At 39.2% G+C, this 25,450-nt stretch overlaps 1 protein-coding gene across 1 annotated transcript in view; it reads right to left on the minus strand.

Annotated features, from left to right (window-relative positions):
• Positions 1-6,389: 6,389 nt before the first annotated feature.
• The window catches only part of SLCO4C1 (solute carrier organic anion transporter family member 4C1), a 94,511-nt gene continuing 75,450 nt past the window's right edge, over positions 6,390-25,450 (minus strand). The window contains exons 9-13 of the mRNA XM_074954011.1: positions 24,673-24,826; positions 18,290-18,477; positions 12,819-12,883; positions 10,201-10,338; positions 6,390-7,042 (exon numbers count right to left, since the gene is read on the minus strand). Coding sequence (XP_074810112.1) covers positions 6,918-7,042; positions 10,201-10,338; positions 12,819-12,883; positions 18,290-18,477; positions 24,673-24,826 — 670 coding nt within the window. The 3' untranslated portion in view covers positions 6,390-6,917. The remainder of the gene's footprint in view (positions 7,043-10,200; positions 10,339-12,818; positions 12,884-18,289; positions 18,478-24,672; positions 24,827-25,450) is intronic.

The following is a 25,450-nucleotide window of genomic DNA, read 5'->3' on the forward strand; positions in this document are numbered from 1 at the left end:
CACACCACCAGGTACTAATACCTGTCTCAAGTCTCTCTCCATTCACACAGTTTTGGAACCCATGACCCTTGCCTAGCGAGTGCTACTTAGTTGATGGTGAGTCCCTCCATCATAGCAAAAGGCCAAGTACAGTTCCAAGCACAGTTCCCATAATCAGGGTAATAACAATTTATTCTTCCTGCCCCAATAACAGAGACACTGGGGATCCCACAGCAGCCGAAGTGACCATTTGGGCAGCTATGGCCTCAGTCTAGGCGGCGTGGGTGTGCCTATGCAAATGAGATCAGCCCCTGAAGTTTTTTTTTTTTTTTTTCACAACTTGCCACACCTCACCACCAGATGTCAGGGTGGAGCTCATCCTGACACTGCTTACATCTGTATCTTTATTTACCCCGACAGTACTTCCTCCAACTTTGATTTTTAAAAAAATTTGTGCTATTGTCGGTCTTCTTTTATACGTCATTAGATCTTCATTATTCACTGTATTTTTTGCTCTTTTATAGGCTTGGTTCCTTTCTTTAACTGCCACTTTTCACTCCTCATTCCACCATGGAAGTGAGGTTTTTAGTTTTGAAATACTTCAGTAAACTTAGGATACAACTACAGTAACTGCTGCTATTAATACCTTTATCACATTATCATTGACATTCTCTGTCATCACTCACACAATGAGTATTCACAAATACATTTTCTTGTAAATAACTCCCACTTAGGTTTCTTAACATTCCAGGTGGGCGTAGCAGGCTTCGCTCAGGGGCAGGCAGACCATAGCCTAACACTCTCCACAAACCCTGAGGTGGCTCTTTGAGCAGCCCAGGGGCCTGGAAGGCAAGCCACAGTTCATCCCCCCTTAGGCTCTCAGGAGGCTGGAGAAGAGGGAATGGATAGTGAGACCTCAGCTCTCACTCTCCACCAGCTCCTGCCCAAGGGGAGAAAAGTGAGAGGTAGTTCATTCACTACTGGATGCCACTTCCTATCTTCCCTGTTTCCCCTTCAGTTTGGGACATGGTCCCAGCCCTCTGTTTACATGGTCTCAATAGTTCAGGGCTTCAGCTAAGGGTATGGGGAGGTTTCCCAACTCACCTCAGAGTTTACTTGTCCCTCTTTAGTCAGAGGGCTTCCAGCCAGGCCTTATTCATAGTCCTAGTCTTTTCCCTGTAGATTGCTCTGCCTCCACAGCTAAAGCCTGTCTGCTTTCTTGCAGCTAGTCTCTCCTGCCAGAGCTTACTTTTAAGTAGGTGCTCCATGGGGAGCATGTCCAGTAGCTGCTAAGGGGTGGTGGTGGTCTTGTCCCAATAGTGTTTCTCTACTTCTTTAACCTTACTGTAGAGTCTGTAAACCCCATCACAGTAAGCAATTTTCCATTGCCTTAAAATAAGTTGCTAGCTACCAAAGGATTTGACTGAACTGAAGGGCTTAATATATGGAGTGCTCTTAGAATTGACCCATGATGAGATAACCCAAAGCATAGGAGAAGCTAAAGTGTTAGCACATAGCGATTAATCAGCAGTGCTGTTGAAGGCTTGCTTTCTCTCCTCATTTACTAATTAAAGTTAAGGGAGGGACTCGACCTGAGAAAGTAACACTAGGGTTTCAGATATTCAAAACCAAGCCATATATCCTCCTCCCCTAAAGTGTAAAGTGCCAACACTATGGGCACATAACTGGGTTTTTTTCTGTTTTTTTTTTTTTGGCAAATAATTAAAATGTAAGAATTTCCCCCCATGCTGTAGATATTGCAACCATTTAAAATTCCTGATGGTGGTGCCCTATCCCACAAATTGAACAAGAGACTTTACAAATACTTCCAAATTTATTTCTGGTTTTTTTGTCCCTTCAAGTGTAACTTTGGATGCCAAACGAACACCATAAAAATGGAACATATTATTGTGAACACCAGCTGGATATTTTTTTAAATATTAAGTAATTTCAACAGGTACCAAGCTGCATTTTTGCAATAGATTAAGTTCTATCTATTGTACAAAACAGTTTAGATTGGCTTTTGCAAGACTGAAAGGGTTTTTTTAAGTGATAAGGAGCCATAACAGGTAAAATCTCCACTGATTTTAATGAGGTTTTTCTTTAGCTAAGAGTGCAGAATTGTATGCTGTGAAGTACAAATTTATTTTCTGCTTTAGGGAAAGGAAGAACATTCTTTGTCCAAGACAGTGCTTACTTCACCAGAAAATACTATATGCCTCAAGAACTATTTCAAATGGTCTGTGCAGAATTTTAAGGTATCAGTTTGGAGAAATTATAGCTACAGATTTTTTTAAGCAAATTTTGGACAATTTTTGAGAGCCCCTAAAAACATATCTACAGATAGTATAGATTTTTATTTCATTAAGCAATCTTATGTCAAGAACCCATATATCAAAAATTACAGGCCTTTGAAGTTCCAGATCATTGTGGTCAATGAAATTACTGTCATGGAAAGCATATATGTTTGTAGATCCACCATGCATTTGCAGGTTTGTGTCATATTTCTGCCAGGCCATTGACAAGGGTGAGTGAACAGTACTTGTCAATCCTCTCTCCATTCAAAGTAAAACACCTGAGGACAATGGGTTCACTCTAGATGGGAGAAGACACTTCCTCCTCTTGTCTGAAGGAGATGGGAGGAGTAATGCGAAGTTACCTAGAGCAGAAGAAAAGAAGCAGGTGACCACAGCAGACTCTATAAAGAGACTCATAGGGAGGAACTGGGGAAGAGTGCCCTATTCACCAGATTATGGTGAGGGTAGTAGCAGGGTAGGAAAGGGGGTGGAGGACTTTACTTGCCTGGCTGATGGAACACAGAGGGTTCCCACAAGGACTCACAAGTGAAGGGTGAGCTAATGAGGAACTTTATGCTTAGGATGTTTTGTATAGCTTTTTGTGATCTGTAATTTCCTGTGCTTTACATGATTAAAACAACAGAGCTTTAAGATGTTAGATGGGAAAAGTGCATGGGTGTTGATTGCTTCAGAACTACTGCATGCCTCAGAGAGCTAAACTGTAAACCAGAAGCCTCACACTTCTGGGATAGTGTTCTGGGAGAGGGATGTGTTTGTAGGGAATCCCGAAGGGAGTGCTGAAGGTTCAGCACTGCGCCAAGTGGGGCTATGCAGTTTGACAGCAAGCTCCAACACTCAGAGGGTAGGAATGCCAGAAGAAAGGTCTGTGCCATGAGTGTGCCGAGGGTCCCTGAGATTAGGAGCTTGAAATACCCTGGGGTCCAGAGGTTTGCGTTCCCTTCATAACAATCCTAGTGGGTTACCAGGAGGGGATGCTTACTAAGATCTGTGACATGTTAAAAAATGAAATTTCATGTTACATTTATCTAAAATGTTTGCTCGGTGACTTGTAGCACCGATAGCAAGAGTTAGGGTATTCCAAAGAGTTTACAATCTACATTTAGATACAACAAATGGGGAAAGGGCAGATGGGAGTTACAGCAAGACATAAAAGGATGAATCAGCTCAAACAATGGGTCATCCTTCCCCCCTCCCTCACAAAAACACACAGAAAAGGAGGTCTTAGCAGGAAAGCTCCACTGCTTTTGGAGTGGTAACTTTACAGTCACCTCGAAGTGTGGAGCTGTAACTATGTAAGTGGGTCAGTGTAGAGAGGGCCTGGCCAAGGAAGCCAAGGTCAAAGGGAAAAGGACAGCTAAACCCGGGGGATCTCATGGAGTTTGGGTCTCCAGGCTACTTCAGGCACTACTGCAGAACTGGAGGGCTGCTACTCATTCATCCTCTGTAGTGCATATGCACTGTCTCTGGCTGATCACATGACATACTGGGAACTTACTGCAGTGCAACTGATGATTAAATATTCAACAAGCTGTACAGTTTTGAGAAGAAAGAGTCTTTGTGCATCTGCAGTACAAATCCTTCCTTCTCCGCCTGGGCAGCTCATCCCATGGCAACTGAAGGTGCAGGTAGCTTCCTCAGAAGGGGAACATCAGGTGTGATCCACTTTCTCCTCTATGCCTCATGGAATCATAGACATGTAGACCTGGAAGGGACCTTGATAAGTTATCTAGTGCAGCCACCTGCACTTTTATCCTGTAGTTATTGTTAATCCTTGTATTGCCATGTCCCCAATTGTGCTAAGCAGTATGCACATCCATAGTAAGAATCAGCTCATGCCCCAAAAGAGCTCACAGTTTAAATAAACAAGACAAACAGGAGGGACAGAGGTAGCATTATCCCTATTTTACTGATGGGGAACTGAGGCACATTCAATGACTTTCCCAAGTTCACACAGGTAGTCCATAGCCGAGCTGGGAATTGAACTTGAGTCGCAGACCAATGCCTTAACCACAAGCACATCCCTGCCTCTCCCTTTTCTGCTCAGAACTAGTTTTGCTCCTTCACACACTATGTGCAAGGGAACATAAGGACCATATGGGATCACACTGATAATTATGCAAATCAAAAAGTTATGTAAACATTATTCTGTGGGCAAGTATTAGACCAAAAACACTCTCATCCCCCCAACAAAGACATTGGATGCTTGTGGCTAATAAATGGGTGGAAGGTATCTTCTCCACATCCTGGTTGACAGGTTTCAGAGTGTAGCCGTGTTAGTCTGTATCAGCAAAAACGATGAGTCCTTGTGGCACCTTAGAGACTAACAAATTTATTTGGGCATAAGCTTTCGTGGGCTAGAACCTACTTCATCAGATGTATGGAGTGGAAAATACAGGAGCACGGATAAGTACATGAAAAGGTGTGAGGTCAGTCTAACGAGACAATTCAATTGACAGCAAGATACCAAGTGAGGAAAAATAATATTTGAAGTGGTAATGAGAATGGCCCATTTCAGATAGTTGACAAGAAGGTCTGAGTAACAGTAGGGGGAAATTAGTATTGGGGAAATTAGGTTTAGGTTTTGTAATGACCCAACCACTCCCAGTCTTTGTTCAGACCTAATCTGATGGTGTCCAGTTTGCAAATTAATTCCAGTTCTGCAGTTTCACACTGGAGTCTGTTTTTGAAGTTTTTTTCTTGAAGAATTGCCACTTTTAGGTCTGTTATTGAGTGACCAGAGAGATTGAAGTGTTTTCCTACTGGTTTTTGAATGTTATGATTCCTGTCAGATTTGTGTCCATTTATTCTTTCACATAGAGACTGTCCCATTTGGTCAATGTACATGGCAGAGGGGCATTGCTGGCACATGATGGCATATATCACATTCCTGGTTGCTGTGTTTATGTTAACAGAATAGTCCAACAAAAAACAGAGGGTCTCATGGTGGATCTTCTATCTTAGATTCCAGATTCCATTTCTGTGTCTTTAAGAGTTAGTCCAAAGCAAAGAATTACACTTTCCAGCTCTCTGAGCTACAGTCCTTAGTTGTGGATGCCTGGCTAGTCCCAGGTTACATGGTTACTCAGTGGCAGGTTAATAGGATCCATCTGCCAAACAAACCCTCTTATTTACCAACTAGTAGTGGTCTTTGATAAAGGCCTATAAGAAAGGGTAAGTAGGTTTCTTTCCCCAGGATCCAGCGCAGGGCGGCAGGGGCTGTTGACACAAAAGTGTTCCTCCTCTGAATCCCAAAGGGTCAGTGTACCCATCATAGTACCAAGACACAGAAAGTACACAAACGCACACAGTTTAGGTAGAAGGAGGAGATGTAATTCATTATTGGTACTTCAAAGTTAAGCAGCAGCTTTGAAGCCAGCAAATAACATCTCATATGCATTTAAAAAAAAAAAGCAGCATTATATACCAGATTTAAAAATAGATTTATTTCACAGCAGTTAAACAATATTTAAATAAAATAGATTTGCATGTAATAAAATGTTTAACACTAAAAAATTGTTGTTTACTAAGACATGTACACCTTATTTTAAGTTTTCTACAGATACACATCCTATTATTTTAAAGGTTTATTCAAGGTTGCAAGGCCTCAGCTGGATGTACTTTTTTCGATCAATGTGTTTGCATAGTCTTTCGTTGTGCATTTGTATTCAACAAAAATAATTAAATCCCTTTTTTGGAAAATAATTAGTGCAGAAGCACTTAGGAGTAACCTCAAAATAATGAGCTAGCACACATCTAACAAGTAAAACATTAAGAAAACAGATTTCATTTTCAAAATTTCCAGAGTGTATATTATAAGAAATGAATCTTTCTAAAAAAAAATAACAAGAATATTTTTACATCATCCTTTTGGATATAGTCTGCATTCAAATACTAAGGCACCCAGTTGAACAAATGTTTATTAATTACAAGTTTGTTAGTTTTCCTATAATGAAAACTATTCTTAAATATATTTGTAGGAAAAAAGTAAAGATTACAAAAAGTTATCACGATTTAAACTTTTAACCTAACGTGTACAAAATAGATTTAGAAAACAGAAGTGCCTGTTTTTTTTCTATTTCTTCCTACTCAAGAAACTACAGTATAAATAAATTTACATCAATCAAATCTTAAATGTTGTTTAGTAGCCCAAAACATTGGCGCATATTATTCCTACCATTTTAAAGTAAACATTGACAGCTCCCTTTAATACACCCATTTACTATTTTGTTGTCCTAAAGTCTGTCTTCTTAGGATGTACCGTTGCCTTTATAGGCAGTAACAATTATTCATGTTTTTTTGATATTCCAGTTCAGCTTTTTGTCATCTTTCTTGTGTTCTACTGATAATATTGCAATTTGCTTAACTCAATGAATTGTAAGACATTTCCTCTCTTTACAGTAGTTTTGATTGGGATACATTGTTGAAATATAAAATTTCCTCAGTTTGAATTAATGTTATACAAAATATCCACCAATATTTAAAATCATTTAAAGCTGTTTAAGATCTAAATCAAGTTCAGATAATGCTGCACTTGCAAATGAAGCTCTCGGACAGCTTATCTTTCAGTAGCTGTGTATATTCTTGGTTTCTTTTAAAGTTCCTGGTTTTCTCATAACAGTTTTACATGTGCACAGCAGACACCATTTCAGCATCCTTTTGCAAAGTCGCAGAACTGTCCGGTGGCGGTTTATATAAGCAGAATGCAATGACAGTAAAAAGGATAGTGATGACTTTACAAGCTGCACCTTTATGTGAAGAAAAGTGAAATTGTTTATTGTTGAAGATCAGTTTTTAATAAATGTAGTTAATGTTATTTGACAGCGCTTGTGAAAGCCTTACATTCAACTTGATGGCATCTCTGTCTCTTATGCCATAACTTTTGAACATCCCATTTGATCAATTTCAAAATTATCTAGATATCAATGACTACAAAACTATTGATTTGGGGGAAAATCAGACAACCAAAAGGGGGGGACATCTGGAGACCCTGTCATCTGTTCAGCACAGCCCGAGCTTCAAGCACCTCTGCAACTGTCTACAGATCAAACACCTGGCCCACAGCATCCATTAATTCCTATAACAATACCTGTCTCATCACTGTTCATCCTCACAATAGAATTTAATATGTTGAGACTTGAATGACTTATCTCCCAAACAAATAATAATGGGCGGTGAGGGGGCATACAGAGCCTCAGACACAGAGGAATGTAAGGGGAAATGCAGGGATGTAATGATCTCCTGATGAGTGCAATGAATTTGACCTACGGAAGCTATAAATGTGTGACTCCATAGTTCATAAGAGTGCCACAAAGGCATAAAGCAAAGAACTAAAAATATTTACTTCTAAGTCTTACTGTAAACTTGGCTCCATACTATGGTACCCATTGATGGCAGAAAGCATGCTAACCCACATAGCTAATCGAAATACCCCTAAAAACAGCAGGAGTCTTTCCATTGACTTCCAGGAGCTTTGGATCAGGTCCCTCATCAGCCCTCTGGTCCTTGCTTGCTGTGAGAACTTTAATACTCATTGGAATTCTGTTCTCCTCCTCCACTCCAGATTGTTCAAGACAATAAAATCTTCCCTTCTTGCTTTAACTACAGTGCCCCAGATTATGTCCATTCATTGGTTTCCTGTCACCTGTTGCACTGTACTGAAACTCATTATCATTTAAGATGTTCTGAATAATCTTCCTGAATACACATCCTCCTCACAGTTCTTTTGACTTCCTGCTCACCAGGTTTTCCAATTCTTAGCTTCATGTCCTCATTCATCAAGTGTCCTCTATTTCCTCCCTCAGTTCCCTCCTTAAAGGTGATGTGCAAAGGGAAAACTATTGCGTCTATGCTCTTTTTCTTTCCTCACTCCTGTTGATGTACAATGTAATCCAGATCGCAATCCAAATCATGAAGCAGAGAGCTTCAAATATTAGAACAATGGGGCACACAAAGTTGGCCAGCTATTCAGGAGAGAAAGTTGTCTAACTTATTTAGAGATCAAAACTAACTTTAACTTGCCCACTCTCCCATGGTAGCAGTACTGTCAAGTCAGGCTTTGTTTCTCAGCTTTATGTATAAAACAGGTTTTCTAAAAAGTGAACTTTAGAAGCAATGGCATCTGGTCAATTAGGAAAAAAATAAAATTAATTTATATTAATCTTTGCAGACAATTTTTCTAAGAAAAAAAGTCCATATTTGACACATTGGAGGGGGAAAAAAAGCACCTGAACAGGGAAATTATCCCAGAGGAATGAGGTTTGATCTGGAAAAGAGGACCAGCAACCTCAGTCTGTAGCAAAATAAAAGAAAATTTCCTGAAGATACTGTTTCAATGGTACCTCACACCACTCAGGTTAAAAAATATAGATAGACTGAATAGGGATAAATGTCAAAGAAATTGTGGCAAAAGAGGAGATTTTATGCATCTATGGTGGGCATGTCCATTCATTAGAGAGTCCTGGGATATAATCCGTAATCAAATATTAAATGTTGGATATTTATTACCAAATGATCTGTTAGTACTCCTCCTGCGGCTCTCTAGAGGGAATGGTCACGCTAGAAGAAATGAAAAATTATTCTGTCATCTGTTGGTAGCTGGTTGGCTATTAGTACCATCTCATTGGAAAAGAAAAAAGGCCAAACCATAGAGGAATGGTTTTTAAAAATGGGAGGTGGAAGTCACGGAGACACACAGATTAACACACTAATCATATTCCCAGCAAAATAGACAGAGAACCGATAGATATTTAGATATTTGGTTACTTTTTTATTCAATACTCAAAATTTATTCACCTGCCAAAACAAACCACATACCTTTTTTTTTTTTACTTAACATTTGATAGATATGCCTGATCTAAATGTCATAATGATGGTAATACCTTGTTAAATAGGAAGATCTGATGTTTAAAGAGACATTGTATAGACAAGACTTAGCTGATGTAATGATGGCTTTGTTTCTGTCATTTATAGGGCAAGGATTTGTAAACTTGATAAAACTTCCTAAATAAAATCAATAGCTTAAAAAGAAAATGCTTGAAAGGTATTTAAGGTTGGTGGGGAGGGTTTGGTTTTTTGTTTTTGTTTCTTTAATTTTCAAATATTGGTAGTTAAACTTAAACGCCTAAATAGGTAGCCTCATTGCCAAAGGGGATGGTCACCTGCAGCTATCATTGAAGTCAAAAGGTACCCGAGTACCTTTAAAAAAAATCAGATGAAAAGCTTTTAATTGAGAGGGGAAATGACTTAGTCAGAATCTTCAAAGGTCTATTTTTGTTCTTCTTTGGAACTCTCATTCAACTGCAATGCCAAACTAACACTGGGGAGAAAATATATGTATTTGTTAAAAGTTTAATTATAACTACAGGGTGAGAAAATGCCAATATTTATCTGATGCCTCTAAAAATCTTCCAGCTAAACTAGGGAAGTCAGCAAGAGGAAACCCCCTCCTGCTCCCCAAAAATGGGGGGAGGTGGAGGGCAACCACACAAATCCTACTATATTTCAGGCTCTTGTTCATCCATAAGGAAGCTATAAAGGGCACAAACCACCTAAGAAAAAAATTCCATTTCAGGTTACCTTTAAAAACCTAACTCTTCAAACAATCCCTCCTCATTTATTTCAATTGTCAAGAATCCCCACAAACTTCCTACCAAACCGTGGTCCTGTGTCTTGCCTGGTTTTTGACTGTCATGTCTTATGTAAATAGTAGTTCCTTCAGAAGATGAAACTTGTCTTATCTATTTGCAAAGTGCTGAGTACTATGTAAACTTATTATTAAACTTATTAGACTATTTTCTTACTCAGTTGTCACCTGGCAATGAAATTCAAAATAGCTATGCCTTTTGCTATTAAAGATTTTAACACTCATTTGTGTAATGTACATATCAAATATGCAGTCACTTACTTATACCAATCAGCATGTAGGCCATTTTTGAGTTGTCGTAGACCCAGCAGGCTCCTTTAATGTCACATTTATTAACATCCCACAGAGTACAACTACTGTCTATTGCCACACCAAACAAAATTGGTCCAGGAATAGTGCCTAGAAGAGATACAAGTGTACAAAGATAATTGAAAGAGTCTTAACTGAATCAACAGAATTCATAGAGTAAGATGGTGGGTCAAGTTGATGATTGAAGCATCAAGTGTGGTGTAGCTAAATTATAGAACCAGACATTCAAATCTCATCAGCTTGTTTTAGCCCTTTGGTCTTCTGAGATAGAGAGGACCATGCAACTTGCTGTACATTCTTGCAAAGAACACCTTAAAAACTAAGGTGCCATCTGCTCCGTGTGACTGCTAAAGATACTACAGTACTTTTTATAAGAACTGGAGTTTGTCCTAATGTCCTTGATCAATATTTACTCTCTTTCCCATTGCAATATTGTGTGCTCATTTGTTGTCCCCTCCCACCCAAGAGGCGGCTATACGTTAGGGATCCAACAAGTACAGATTTTAAGCCCTTTGAGGTATTTCTTTCATTATGTAAATTAGTATTTTAATTAAACAATCAATCCTGACAGTGCTCATGTAGAAACATAAGCTATCCCCTTACACATGATAGACGTGGACAGGGGTTTTGGAAACAGATTTTCCTAAGTGACAACAAACAGTACAATATATAACTGAACACTGTATCACACATGTACTCTCAATCACTCCAGTTCCAAATGATCTGGTGTATTGATCTTAAGAAATGCAGCTCCGTAAACAGTTACCTGGTGGGGGAGGGAAACCCCAATTCCTTGATGCTATTTTTACCAGCCATCTCCGTTCTATCACATCTTTTCACTCCCCTATTCTCTGAGAAGCACAGGTTTGGTTTTGTTTTTGTTTGGGGAGGGGGGGGAATTCCTTGGCAACAGTCTATTAGAAGTTATTAAAGATAATAATAACTGGGGGCGGGGAGAAAAGTTAGCTGAGCTTGGCTGGAGCAGTTGTTGTGTCTGTTAAATTCTTATTTCGTCTTATTCTAGGTAGCATTTCACATTTAGCTAGAGCTGGTAGCAGTAGCAATGTTATTTGGGAGGTGTTTTGGGAGGGGCTGGGCTGGTCAGGACATCTTTTGGGATCAGAATGATGAAGGACCTGGATCCTAGGAGACATTGGGGGTGGCAGCCAGATGATGAAGCTTGCTCGAGTAGCCAATTTTTCTCCCCCCAATTTTTTTTTTTTTTTTTTTTTTTTTTTTTAGGACTCAAAAAGGAGTTGTGGATGGAACAGCCTATTCCCTCATTATTTTATCCATCAATTAGAACTAGTTTCCAACACACCAATTTTGGTTCATTAATTCCCACTCCCACATTGTCTTGTTTACCAGGCATGATTTTAACACAGTCCTTGAATTATATTAATAGGTCTTTTTGTTTGCACTAATTTAGTTTTTTCCATCTCCCTTTTGCAACTTTTCCCATCAACATTAATTTGAAAGGCTGTGACACTTTATGAACTTTCACTTACTTTTTACAGCTGAGTTTATAATTAAAGTAAATTTGTAGGCTCAGTTATTACAACAGGGTACAACATCACATGGAAAGAGGCTATGCCTCCATGTCTCATGCAGGGTAGAGCGCCCCTCATCTTATCTCTCCTACCTCCAGTGTTGATGAGGTAAATGGGTTGGGACATTGGCTTCCTGCCAGGGTCCTCATGTAAGCCTGGAGTATAGGGGAGCAATGCACACATACCCACCCTCAGGTTTGTAGAACTTGCTAGTACTTGGAGAGGTTCTTTGCTGTGTAATAGTTTGTAAAAGTTGCGTCTTCCACATTTAACCATACTCTGGCATGTCTCACTGTTTCTGCATCCACATCAATTACCCCCAAAAAATTTAATAAAGAAAATAGAAAGTCAGCAAAGACTATTTAAAGGGGGTTTGTAAATGAATGACTAAATTATGCAGATTATCTATCTGCCAGACTTCTAAAATGTACATACATGCCCTTTAGAAATAAGGGCACAAAACACTGCAGCAGGTTTCATATATTCTTTACCATTTTACTTGTAACTTCTAAGGTGCTGTCATTTTCATCAGTGTTAAATTATGTAACAAAAACATGGCTAAAGGAACTCAATATCATCAAGTTAAGTGTTACAGAGTCACCGAATTTTTTGATTGGTGGAGTCTTAAAATCCCTGAAAATTTTCAAAGAATGGAGTTGCATTTTTTTGGGGAGGAGTGGGGTTGCTTTTGTTAACAGGATGCAAGTTTAAATATTCTTCTTCTGCAGTTGGGATTCATTTCCTTTGGCATACCCGTTTAGCCTCTTTGCACAACTATTTATAGAGAAGACAGCATTAATGCTAAAAATGAGTAAAGTACCACATTTGAATTCCTATGATGAATTCTAAGCTATTTTGAGATTGAGTTTGGCCTGATCTTTCAGACAGAGAGACTGCAACAAATTCATTCATACATATTTTCTTTAAAATTAGTCGATCTGGGTATTTGAAAAGGAAGTCTCCCAATTAGACATTTTATGCTGGGACAGGTATTTAAGCAACAGATAATAAATGTCATACCTACTAATCGTAGAAACACTGACTGCACTCCCAGAGCAAATGAACGCTGTTTATCTGGCACACACCTGCAAACAAAATTGCAGTTTAAGGGCTTTATCAAACATAAATTTAACTTAAACTGATGTTTTTCATCTTGGTTTTTTTTTTTTTTTTTTTGATAAGTTACACTTGGACTTTTGAAAAAGTCAGTCACTGACATTATCTATTAATACTTTGGTCTGTATCTGGAGTCTAAACAACCTAAAAACTTTAAATAGAATTTACTTGACAGAAGAGACAAAAATCAACTTCCATAATATATCATTAGGCATTATATACTATACTAGTTTTCTGCAATAAAGTACAGAGAGCTTTGGCAGGAGAAATCATCATAGTCCTTTTCCCAATGTGTTTACACAAGATAATCAAAGCAAGGGGTTCAGCTCAAGATCACACACATTACTTATGTCCTGGTTAATCATTATGAAGTGGAGATGCGGCAAGGGACTATGCTTAAGTACATAGTATAGGGCAGTGTTTCCCAAACTTGGGATGCCGCTTGTTCAGGGAACGGCCCAGCAAGCCAGGGGCTGTTTGTTTACCTGCCATGTCCACAGGTTCAGCCAATTGCGGCTCCCACTGGCTGCGGTTCGCTGCTCCAGGCCAATGGGGGCTGCGGGAATCGGCAGCCGGTACATCCCTTGGCCCACACTGCTTCCCGCAGCCCCCATTGACCTGGAGCGGCAAACCGCGGCCAGTGGGAGCCACGATCAGCTGAACCTGCAGATGCGGCAGGTAAACAAACTGGCCCAGCCCGCCAGGGGCTTTCCCTGAACAAGTGGCATCCCAAGTTTGGGAAACACTGGTATGGGGGTTTTTTAATGCTTAAATGTATAATCAGTAGATATTGCACTTATTTGTAGATTTTTGTCTTGCATCAGCATATTGCATTACATAAGGTAACACAAAAAGCAGCAGCAAGCATAATAAATAAACCATTTTAATTGAACCTTACTGCTAACAGTCCAGCATCCCAGTAAAATCTATATCACTGATGATTGAAAGGGACAGGCTTTGAGCAATCTCAAGTAATTTTTGAGAAGTATGATGCTACAAACACCAAATATTGCTTTCCCCTTATTCTCCCCAATCCAAACACAGCTGCCCTTTCTCTGCCTCCAGACTAAAACAATCAAATTGTCAATGCAACTTCCATGTGGACTCACACTGGAGCACCAAGAACAGATGGTTAATGCAATGAAGCATGATAATACAGTGCAGTGCAGTGTGTTAAACCACTATCTCAGCTTTACAATAGTAATTTTTCTAGTATAAAAAGTTATTCTATAAGTAGGTGTGCTTTTAAAGTAACTTGTGAGCTTTAAATAGTAAAAACGTGAATGCACTGTTTCTAAATTTGGGCATGAGGCTTTAAAAGTTGTATAACAGGGATGCAATTATCATGCTCTGAATGTTATGACTTTTAGTAACATCCATATTGTAGCTCTGCATGGGTGAACAGCTGCTTTAATGAGGTATTAATGAAGTCTCATTTCAGTGGGAAGGTAAGCCCCACACATTTATAGGTCTACATATTAATTTGGAATCTAGTGGGTCTCTAGCACAGCGTGTTCAGAATCAAAGACCATCTGAGTTTCAGAGACTGGCAAGACAACCAAGTTGTGGTTAACATGCAAGTACCTATCTTAGAATTTTATACTGCCACTCATCATCACAGAATTAGAGCACCTTCCACATAAAAATCAATAGCTACACGAAGTCCTCAGAGGATTTCTAGGAGTCTTTAGCATATCTCCCTTTATGGGATCAGGAGTCTGCTTGGAGTAGGGGAGGAAGACTGCGTGTATGGCAGGGATTTGGGAACAAGAGGGATGCTCAAATTGTGAGTGTCACTTATGGTGGAAGACTTTCTCAAAAGAGGAAGTCTTTGAAACGTGGGCCCAGTTTAGTTCAGAATCATACACTCCATCACCTTGTAGCTGGTGCTCAAGAGGGAAATTGGCCTATAACTAGAAGGGTCATCTGCAGATTTTCCAGGCTTTAGGAGTGTTTCTCTCCACAAGCAGCAAATTTTACCAGTCTCCAGGCTGTTGGTGAAATGTTGCATCAGTCAATTCCATGCCACTGAACCCAGCTTACATAGGAACTTGTGGTAGATGTCATCTTTTTCCCACTGCTTTTCCCAGTTTCATGGCTGCAACGGCTGGATCAATCTCCTTCTTGTGAATAATCCAGACCACTGGGACAATGAAGCACATGTGAACACCTGCTAGAGTTGATGCCGGACTTGTCTGTGATACTGTTTATCCACTGGCTGTTTTGATGTCCACAAAAGTTTAGCAGCAATGGCATTGACTTTCAACTGCGACCTAGTGGCATGTGTGGGATTTGCAGCCCCCAGATGTCTCAACAGATTCCAGGCATGTTTGTTTGAGCCACAGTTTCCATCTTGCTACATCCAGTGATACCAGGAGAGATTTTACAATTTCTGGGTCCCTACACTCCTCATATTTTCAGAAGAGATCTTGGATCTCTGCAGTCCAGCAAGGAGTGTACAAAAGTGATTCTCAACCTTTTTGATACCAGGGACCAGCTTGCTGCCTTCCTAAACTATATCAGGGTGATCTCAGGGACCAGCACCAGTCCATGGACCAGTTGCTGAGAAACACCGGTGTACAATGAGTTGTCCATGGGAGTTGTTCTTCTTTGCAGGGGTGATTAGGTGCACAGTAAAATGGTCAAAAGTCTTCAGCATTGTGGGAATGTATCCTCTTTAGAGATGAACATCAGGTCAGGGCAGTATCCTCTGCCCCATCTTGCAGAGTGGAAAGTGACATACCGTTTCGCATCAAAAAGGTGGAGCATATCATTTGCCGATGCCCAGTGTGTCAGTTCTTCGTCTGCAACATTTGCTGCATAGATCCTATGCAGTTGGCAGAGCTGATGTATATATGTTAAGAACAGCAAGCTTGTCAATGTACACAGAGATTCCAGTTGTTTCATTGTACTCTGTAGGAGGTAGGACCAAATATTAATTGATCTCTTGCTTTATGTAGATTGCCAGCCCATATTTTGGGTGGTAATTGCTGGCTATAAGTTTATAGCTCTTGATGTTATAGCAATGGTCTTTTTTCTTCATTTGCAACATGGGTCTCCTGGAGGGAGAGGATGTTGGTGTTGCTCGTCTTCAGCACTTTCTCCAGGAAGCCGCACATAGACCGTGAAAGGCCTTCAACATTCAATGGGCAGATCTCTACCCTAGAGCAATCTGCCTAGTACATTGGCCCTGAACCGGTAGGTGTATTTTGTTGGTCTTTTGATGGGGAAGTTGACAATCAACGTTTGGTCACCAGTTTGATGACATTAGTCATGGTTTCCTACTTAACAGGGTAGACAGCATGAATATCATCATCTTCCACTCCATCTTATCAATGAAGTATGTTGGCAGCTCTTCAAAGTGGTTGATGCTTGGGTCTGGTATTTGAGTTATGCAATCTGGGTTGATTAGCTGGTTCAATGAGAAATATGTGAGAACTATGAGAAATAGTTCTGCTGGCTACAATTCTGCCATGCTGATTGAAGAGAATGAGGCTCATTTTGCTTCCTTTACTTCAGTGGTGAAGTTCGGTACAGTTTGTGTGCTAGCAGACAGACTCAGTGTCTTTTGTACTACTAAAAGAAAAGGAGTACTTGTGGCACCTTAGAGACTAACCAATTTATTTGAGCATAAGCTTTCGTGAGCTACAGCTCACTTCAACGGATGATGCATCCGATGAAGTGAGCTGTAGCTCACGAAAGCTTATGCTCAAATAAATTGGTTAGTCTCTAAGGTGCCACAAGTACTCCTTTTCTTTTTGTGAATACAGACTAACATGGCTGTTACTCTGAAACCTGTCTTTTTGTACTACTGGTACTCTAACTTCACTGGCAGTAGTTCGCCTGTGAAGCATACTATTTTTCTTGGTCAGTTTGGGAAGGAGGCGGAGAGGCCGAAGCATTGATGGTAAAGGACAACAGGTGATTGTACTGTTGTACCAACTCATCAGCACCTTGGCCTTGTATTTGGGTTACTTGTTCTAAGGAGATTTGAAAACTTAGGGAGTTCAGAAGTCTTTGGGGGAAAATCAATTTTGATTGCTCTCTATCCTGATAGGAAAAAAGGAAAGCAGGCAGGCTTTGATCTCTGCCTGGAAGAGGTGGTGATCAGCTCAGGAGAGAGGTATGCTGGTGATATCTCCAATATGCAGTCCTAACTGGAAGATAGGATTCAACATACATACCATATATGGTTACATATATAGGTCAGAGACTACCTGAAAGAATCTGATGGGTTCTGTATAGGTCATGAGATCAAAGTACTACTGTATCATTGAGATTGTCCATGTGAACATTGAGATAATTGAAGACAAGTAATCTGGGGATTCCAATACCATACTGGGCCGCATATCTGAGAGCTCATCCAGGAAGTTGATGAGGTTTTCACCTGGAGGTCTGTAAACCAATATAATTCCTAAATTCCTTTTGTCCTTTCGCATCCTCACAGACCACATGAATGCACTTTTTGTTTCTGGTATGAAATGTCTTCACTATCAGAGGCTGGAGGGGAACAGGATTTACTCCACTTTTTCTTATCTGGTGCATTCTGGATACTGTCTTGGCTTGTAACGTACAGATGGGAAGATTAGCTGTGTGCAGATAGGGTTGGACGTGGCATTGAACCATGTCTCAGTGATGCAGGAAAAGCCAGGTGCTTCATCAAAAATGAGATTATGGATCGTGTAAGGATAAACAGACTTTAGCTTTCCTCTCATATTGATGGAGTGTGATCTGCCCTTTAAAAAGGAACCTTGTGCTACAAGTAGTGCCACCAAGTAGAAAGGAAGCTATTTCTATTTTTATAAAAGAGAAGGTGTTGTGAAAAAGTAGAGAATCTACAGATGACAGTAATCTCTTCATCTAACGTTCAAAGGGCTTAACCTGCTTAAAACTGGTTATACACTACACGGTGATTATTAGAGTCTAGGGAGCAGCAGATGAGGGTGCAAAGCACTCCTTACATATTTTGATTACAGAGCTGATCCTGTATAAAAAGAATAAAAATGACTTAAAATCTTTATTTTGCAAGTTGTCAGAATAGTTACATTCCTTGCCACTGGGAGCGACAATGTAGGTGACAGGTTTCAGAGTAACAGCCGTGTTAGTCTGTATTTGCAGAAAGAAAAGGAGTACTTGTGGCACCTTAGAGACTAACCAATTTATTTGAGCATAAGCTTTCGTGAGCTACAGCTCACTTCATCGGATGCATGTAGGTGAGATATCTTTTACTGGATCAACTTCTGTTGGTAGAAGGTACAATCTTTTGAGCTACACATAGCTCTTCTTCAGGTCTGGAGAAGAAAGCATGCCATGCTATGTTTATACTCTGCTGTGGAGCCAGGAATATGTTATTGGAAAGTATGAAAACCAAATACCTGAGGATGGCCACAGTAGTTGGAGTAACAGCCATAAAAGTGAAAACAACAGCAAAAAAGAAAAAGCCCAGGAATAGAGGCAAGAACGTGCATCGTGTTCGGCATTTCCCAGCCAGAGCCTCAAAAGGGACCTCTTCTGCGTCAAGTAATCTTTTTGGCATCCCAATACAGGAACAGTTTTGGTAAATCTACAAATAATGCACACAGCAAACAGTGTTATTTCAAAATATGTAAAATTGTAAATTATAGTAATTGATAGAGATTAAGTTGTGATCAGACATCCACACATTAACACATTACTTATTTCAAGGACAGTGCATGACCTAGTGAACCCTTAATTTATTTTGTGATATTTTCAGCCACACTATCCTGGTTATTCCACCTACTTTTGAAATAACTATGCTCACTTACATTCCTCCAACTGTAAAGACTAACTCTCTCCTCCACTTATTACTTTGCTTTCCTCCTGGGCTGGCAAGCTACCAAAAGAGGTCTCCTATTACCCGAACAGGAGTTACCCCTGAACTCTGTTTGGGATATTTTGTATTTAGACATTAAACCTTTTTTGCCAGACTAATTATTAGATTAGATTAATTTAAATTTCTCCTTTTCTTATTAATTAGGCATTACTTCATTTTGCACTAAATATAAGCTCAAGGAGAGACTAAGTAAACTGAAAACACTTGATTTATACACAAGCTCCAGTTTAAAAAAAAAAACATGAAAAGTTGAATATTCTGCTGGTGTCCCTCAATTAATCAGTGGATAGTTTCAAGCACTTTATAGAAAAAAGTAAAGCTGAGAATAAACAACCCAAAATGGGAGAGTCCTGTACTCCCATAAACATACCTTCTTGTTACAAGTTATTCAAAATTCTGAAAGTATGAATGCTTTTTTGTCTGGACACCTTTCATGTGCTAGTCCTTATTTCTAAATAACCCTAACAGTTGCCTTAACAAACCCTTATTCCTAAATTACAATTGTCTGGCTATACCCGGGAAGGTTTCCCACATATACACACTTTATCCAGCAAGATTCTCAAAGAGCCACTTGTTCTGTCAGCACTGGCTGATTTAGTATTAATATTTTCAATAAAATTCCTGATCAAACCTCTCCTCTTCCACTAATTAATTATATCAATATAATTCCCAAAGGTACATTAGAGAAGAAGGATGGCCTTTTATGGTTAAGGCACTGCACTGGGACTCAGAATATCTGGGTTCACTTCCCAGCTCTGCCAAAAACTTCCCCCGATTTGTATTTTCTATTTGGACTGTAAGTCAAAAACTCTCTCATCTGCTTATATAGTGGCTGCTAGTGCAATGGGGTACTAATCTCAGTTGGCACCTCCAGGCCATATTTTAAAGATAATGATAGTATCTCATATGGCACTTGAAGGATAGCATTATTGCAGTAAAAAGAACAAGGAGTACTTGTGGCACCTTAGAGACTAACAAATTTATTTGAGCATAAGCTTTCGTGGGCTAAAACCCACTTCATCGGATACATGCAGTGGAAAATACAGTAGGAAGAGATATATATCACAGAGAACATGAAAAAATGGGTGTTGCCATACACACTATAACGAGAGTGATCAATTAAGGTGAGCTATTATCAGCAGGAGAAAAAAACCTTTCATAGTGATAAGCAGTGGTTACCTTCTTCTCCAGTGTTGTGCCTGTTCAGCTTTTGTCCTGTTTCAACCTAATCTAAATATCTTGTCCTTGTTCAAGTACAATACTCACTGGATTACTTTCATATTTCTCAGTCTCGACTTCCATATTCTCCACTCATTAGCAACAGAAGGGACTAGAAACTGTAGAATGCTTTCTAATTCTTCAGAAGAATGTTGGTAAATTCCAGTGCGGTCAGCTATGAATTATACCTTATTTATATAGCACTATTATTGGGCATAGTGCATGACTTAAATGAAGGAAGGCAAAGCCTCTGAAAAACTTGCAATCTAAATACAGAAAGAGAGTTTGTGTAGGGGAGGGGTGATTAGTGAGGGAAAGGTAGGATACAGAAGCAAAGGTACTGGGCATGTGTGTTTGGCACACACTATTTTAAGACATTTTCCCCCACTTCCTTTTCATACTTTGTGGGGAGAGGAGGGTCCGTGAATGGTGTTTGTTTAAAATATGTTTGTTACAAATACAAGCTAAACTGAAGGATCTGAGGGAAGCAGGTGAATTAGTGATGTCCTTGGCATAGAAATGGGTGGAGCTATTAGGAGATACAGATATGGCTTCTTGGCTCACAAGCTGCATTTGCTCCAGCATAAGTTATAGCCGCCTACAGATGGAAGAAGTAGTTGACAGAATGTGAAAATTATAATAAAACACACTGTGCTAACTGCATAATTCTAAAACACAGAAAACATGTAATGTAAAAAAAATTGTACACTCTTCTTTTGGAACAAAATGGAGAACAGATATAGAAAAGAAAAGAGAATTTGTACTTTATGAAGACGAGATGAGATCCAGCCTTGTCATCACCATGGTCTTCCATCCTCAAGGCCTGTCACTTACTCTGGCCCAAAGAGCAGTTTGAATTAACCTTTCCAGCCAGACATGTCCAACAAGTGCTTCATCTGTCATATAAACTTTAATCGAAACATGACATTCTTTTCCCTCATGACAGTTCTTGTCTACTTGCTTTATACAAGAGTAAAAAATAACTTGAATGTATGCCCTCCAGTAAAAACACTCACACAGCTTTCCAATATTAGCTAGAATGAGTATATGACTACTACAATATCAAATGAAAAGCTGGAAGGCTTCCCTACTACAAAAGTTATCACTATATTAGCCAATCTTTTCACTACCACTAGAGCAGCTTCATCATTGTTAGTCCTAGTGTACATATGGTACTGGTGAGTAGGGCTAGATGACTGGCAGTATCACAATAGCATCCTTTGCCTATGCTAGCACACACCATTTGCAGGAAGAGGTACAAGATTTCAACTTTCCTTCCCACCCCTTTGCAAAAAACAAAACAATAAAAACAGATGAAGGAAATGTGTCCCAGCACTGCCTACATAAGAAGAATTAGATATATCCCACACTGCTACTTTGGTGATACTATGACCGACTGTTTTGTTCATGTATGATGGCACTCCAACTCAGGCATAAACCCCTAAAAAGAGAGTCAAATAACCTTGAACTGGTATCAAAGAGGTAATATGATTAACTTTCATGTGGACTCAATTAACTCACTCACTTTGAAGTCAGCTAACTATTCACATCAACCTTCCTGCTTTGGTAAGCACATTCTAATGTTTAATGAAGTAATCGGAGAATGAAATGTAATTAACAGTAAACTATCAGAGGCTTTTATAATCAAGTGAACAAATGGAGTGATTTTTAGTTGTATTTTATTTTAATAGAGCCTCCAGATTTTTTTCAAAATCTTTCTTAACAAAAAAAAAAGATTAACATTCCTTCAACAAGGAATAGTCATAACCTCACACAGATCCCTGTGTATAATGAGGTTATATGGCTGGGCAAATTCCTCTCTAATTTACCTTTTTACCCAGATTCTACATGGTCTCTCTGGGGTAGGTAAATCCATGAAAGAGACTGTCATAAATATAAAGGGAAGGGTAAACCCCTTTAAAATCCCTCCTGGTCAGAGGAAAAACCCTTTCACCTGTAAAGGGTTAAGAAGCTAGGATAACCTCGCTGGCACCTGACCAAAATGACCAATAAGGAGACAAGATACTTTCAAAGCTGGAGGTGGGGAGAAACAAAGGCTCTGTCTGTGTGATGCTTTTACTGGGAACAGAACAGGAATGGAGTCTTAAAACTTAGTAAGTAATCTAGCTAGCTATGCGTTAGATTCTGTTTTTTTTAAATGGCTGATAAAATAGCTGTGCTGAATGGAATGTACATTCCTGTTTTTGTGTCTTTTTGTAACTTAAGGTTTTGCCTAGAAGGATTCTCTGTTTTGAATCTGATTACCCTGTAAGGTATTTACCATCCTGATTTTACAGAGGCGATTCTGTTACTTTTTTCTTCTATTAAAATTCTTCTTTTAAGAACCTGATTGCTTTTTCCTTGTTTTTAAGATCCAAGGGTTTGGGTCTGTCCTCACCTATGCAAATTGGTGAGGATTTTTTATCAAGCCTTCCCCAGGAAAGGGGGTGTAGGGTTTGGGGAAGATTTTGGGGGGAAAGATGTTTCCAAGCGGGCTTTTTCCTGGTTATATATCTGTTAGACGCTTGGTGGTGGCAGCAATAAAGTCCAAGGGAAAAAGGAAAAGTTTGTACCTTGGGGAAGTTTTAACCTAAGCTGGTAAAAATAAGTTTAGGAGCTTTTTCATGCAGGTCCCCACATCTGTACCCTAGAGTTCAGAGTGGGGAAGGAACCTTGACAGAGGCCATTTTCTTGCCATCTTCTAGCTTACCCTGACTGGCTGCTATTCTGCCTGCCTTCTCCCACTGTGCACTTTTCAGCATTTTCCACAGCAAGGGAATCTAAGAGTTTACTGTGCTGAGGGGACATGGCAAGGTGATGATACTTCTCAATTCAGGACAGCATGGACAAGAATGACCCGGTTCAAATTTAGGGGCAGAAGGGCCTGAAGCACTGTTTTGGGGAGATCAGGAGGAAGCAACTACCACCCAGAGTTGATAAACCAAACATGACCAGGTTTCCATATGTATTGGTCTTAAAAGTTCCACACAACAGCTTCCTTCCTTCTCTTGCGGTGCAGTTCTTATACTTCTACATGGTTGCCATCTCCTGCAGGCATCCTTTTGGTACAGAAGGAACTGAAGTACTGTATTCTCCCCATTCCCCAAGCTGCATGAACTTAGTGAAAGAAATTCAGCAAAGCAGGACTTAACTCTCAAAACCAGAACAGCTTTGGAGCAAGAGCAGCATGCCCCAGCACAACTCTCTCCCCTAAAATTCACCTTCTCTGAGTGTAACCATAGCATTACCATTGCCTCTGAATTCTTCTCTACTTGCATGTCTATAAACCTGCTCAGAACCACTTCTGCAACACTGCCTATTAAAGGAAACAACTTCAATGCCACCTCTGCTGAAATCCCAAGTCCCTTCCTCTCATCTCATTGGAGTTGGTATGGCAACCCCCATTTTTTTCATGTTCTGTGTGTGTGTATGTGTGTGTATCTTCCTACTGTATTTTCTACTGCATGCATCTGATGAAATGGGTCTTAGTCCATGAAAGCTTATGCCCAAATAAATTTGTTAGTCTCTAAGGTGCCACAAGTACTCCTTAGTCTGTATCAGCAAAGAAAGAACAACATGGCTACCCCTCTGAAACCTGTCATCTCACCTTGACATTTGATTCATTCTCTAGGGGGTACCAAAATAATCACTCTTAAGACTCCACCACAAGCAAAATGTTTTTGCCCCCACCTTCCCAGACTGTGCTGGCACCCTTGCACAGAAAGCCAGCAGCTTTTGGAATTATTTTGATCCTCACAAATCTGCATGAACTGATGATGCATTTGGGGCCTTATTGTATAAAAATGGATAAGGATCCATTCATCAATTTAACACTGACTGAAGTGCTGCTTTTTTAGCCCACCATTTGAGTCCTATCATCATCTGAGCCCCAAATAAAGGCGTTTAGATAATTTTAGATAAATTTTTGAACTTTGAACAGGATGGATTAATCTATTTTATTGGAATATATTACAGGGATGAAGTTTGTTAAAACAGCAGTAATTTCTATTAAGGTATATGAGTCAATATCATGTAATCCTGTGCCGGAATTCATCTCTCAGTGATAGGTTTCAGAGTAGCAGCCGTGTTAGTCTGTATTCGCAAAAAGAAAAGGAGGACTTGTGGCACCTTAGAGACTAACAAATTTATTTCTCTCAGTGATGGCATTTAGAGCCTGTTTCAGAGACAAAAAAAATTATCCGACAAAATGTCAGCAAAGAAAATTCAAAATAAATTCTAGATACATAAGTAAATCCCAAAATCCAGATGTGCATTTAAAGCCACTGGCTGTTTTGGACAATAAAAATTAACAGTAGTAGCATCTTCTGTTTAGTCCACTTATTGTTTTACAGAATGAGTACAATGCTAGAATTGTCACAGAGAACTACATTTGCAACAAAACACTGCAGACATGTAACAACTACGAGACACTAGACCCTTCATTCCACTGACATTAATATTCACTTATAGGTTCAAAGAGGGATTTTTGTTTGGGTTTTCTTTTCTTTTTTTTAGTTCACAATTATGTATTACAAAGCTAATGCTGATTCACTGTTTTGTTGTAATGGAAACAATTCTCTTACATTTTAATAATAATAGCAAAATTTGTATGCCATTTTCAAAGAAACCAAGATACAGGATAAACTGTGCATTTATTTCCTGTTAAAGACATTGCATAAAAAATACCTTTTTCCTTTTTTGAACAGTAAAAGATGTACATCCTGCAAAACAGGGAGAAAAATACTGGACTTCATCTCTGCCACAAACTGGGTAATAAAAGGAGCGTAAGCAGTTGCAGTTAGCATTACATGGTGCAGTCAAGTTCCTTAACTTGCCTGTTCTGTAAGGTAAAGATTAAACAGGCAATGAGTAAACAATAGATTTCATTAACTCGGTTTAAGAATAATTTACAATAGGGAATAGAGAAACATGAGTCAGTAATGGAATGCTCATATGTTCACTAATCTACAGTTCTACACAAACATACATTACTACCATAATAAAGTTCAAACTAATAACAAATGTAAAGATCACACTTCTTTTTGAAAATTTTATACTTATTGTAATACCTAAAATTGCTGTACTGAAATATTATGGGGAAAATTCTAGTTTGTATACTCAGTGCATCTGACAGCACTTTGTCTAGTGATTTTTATTATATACTCTGTATATTCAGTTTCCCTAGGTGTTTTTGTGGATCATTAACACAGCTACAGATAAGAGAAAAAACACATTTTAAAGATAAGTGGAAATGATATTGTAAAATATGAGCCATTTTAACTACTTTTATTGATCAAGTATTGATTTTATTCCTTAACTCTGACTCTGAGTTCTTTAACTCCTGTGTACTACAGCTGCATATTCTAGGTTTAGTCCTCTCACTTCCAGAGTGGCAAAGGTACTATAGATCTATAGCTGAAGTAACCATGCACAGCCTTATAACATTAAAATGTTAAGTTATATG

This window comes from Natator depressus, chromosome 5, assembly GCF_965152275.1.
Source record: "Natator depressus isolate rNatDep1 chromosome 5, rNatDep2.hap1, whole genome shotgun sequence".
NCBI lineage: Eukaryota > Metazoa > Chordata > Testudines > Cheloniidae > Natator > Natator depressus.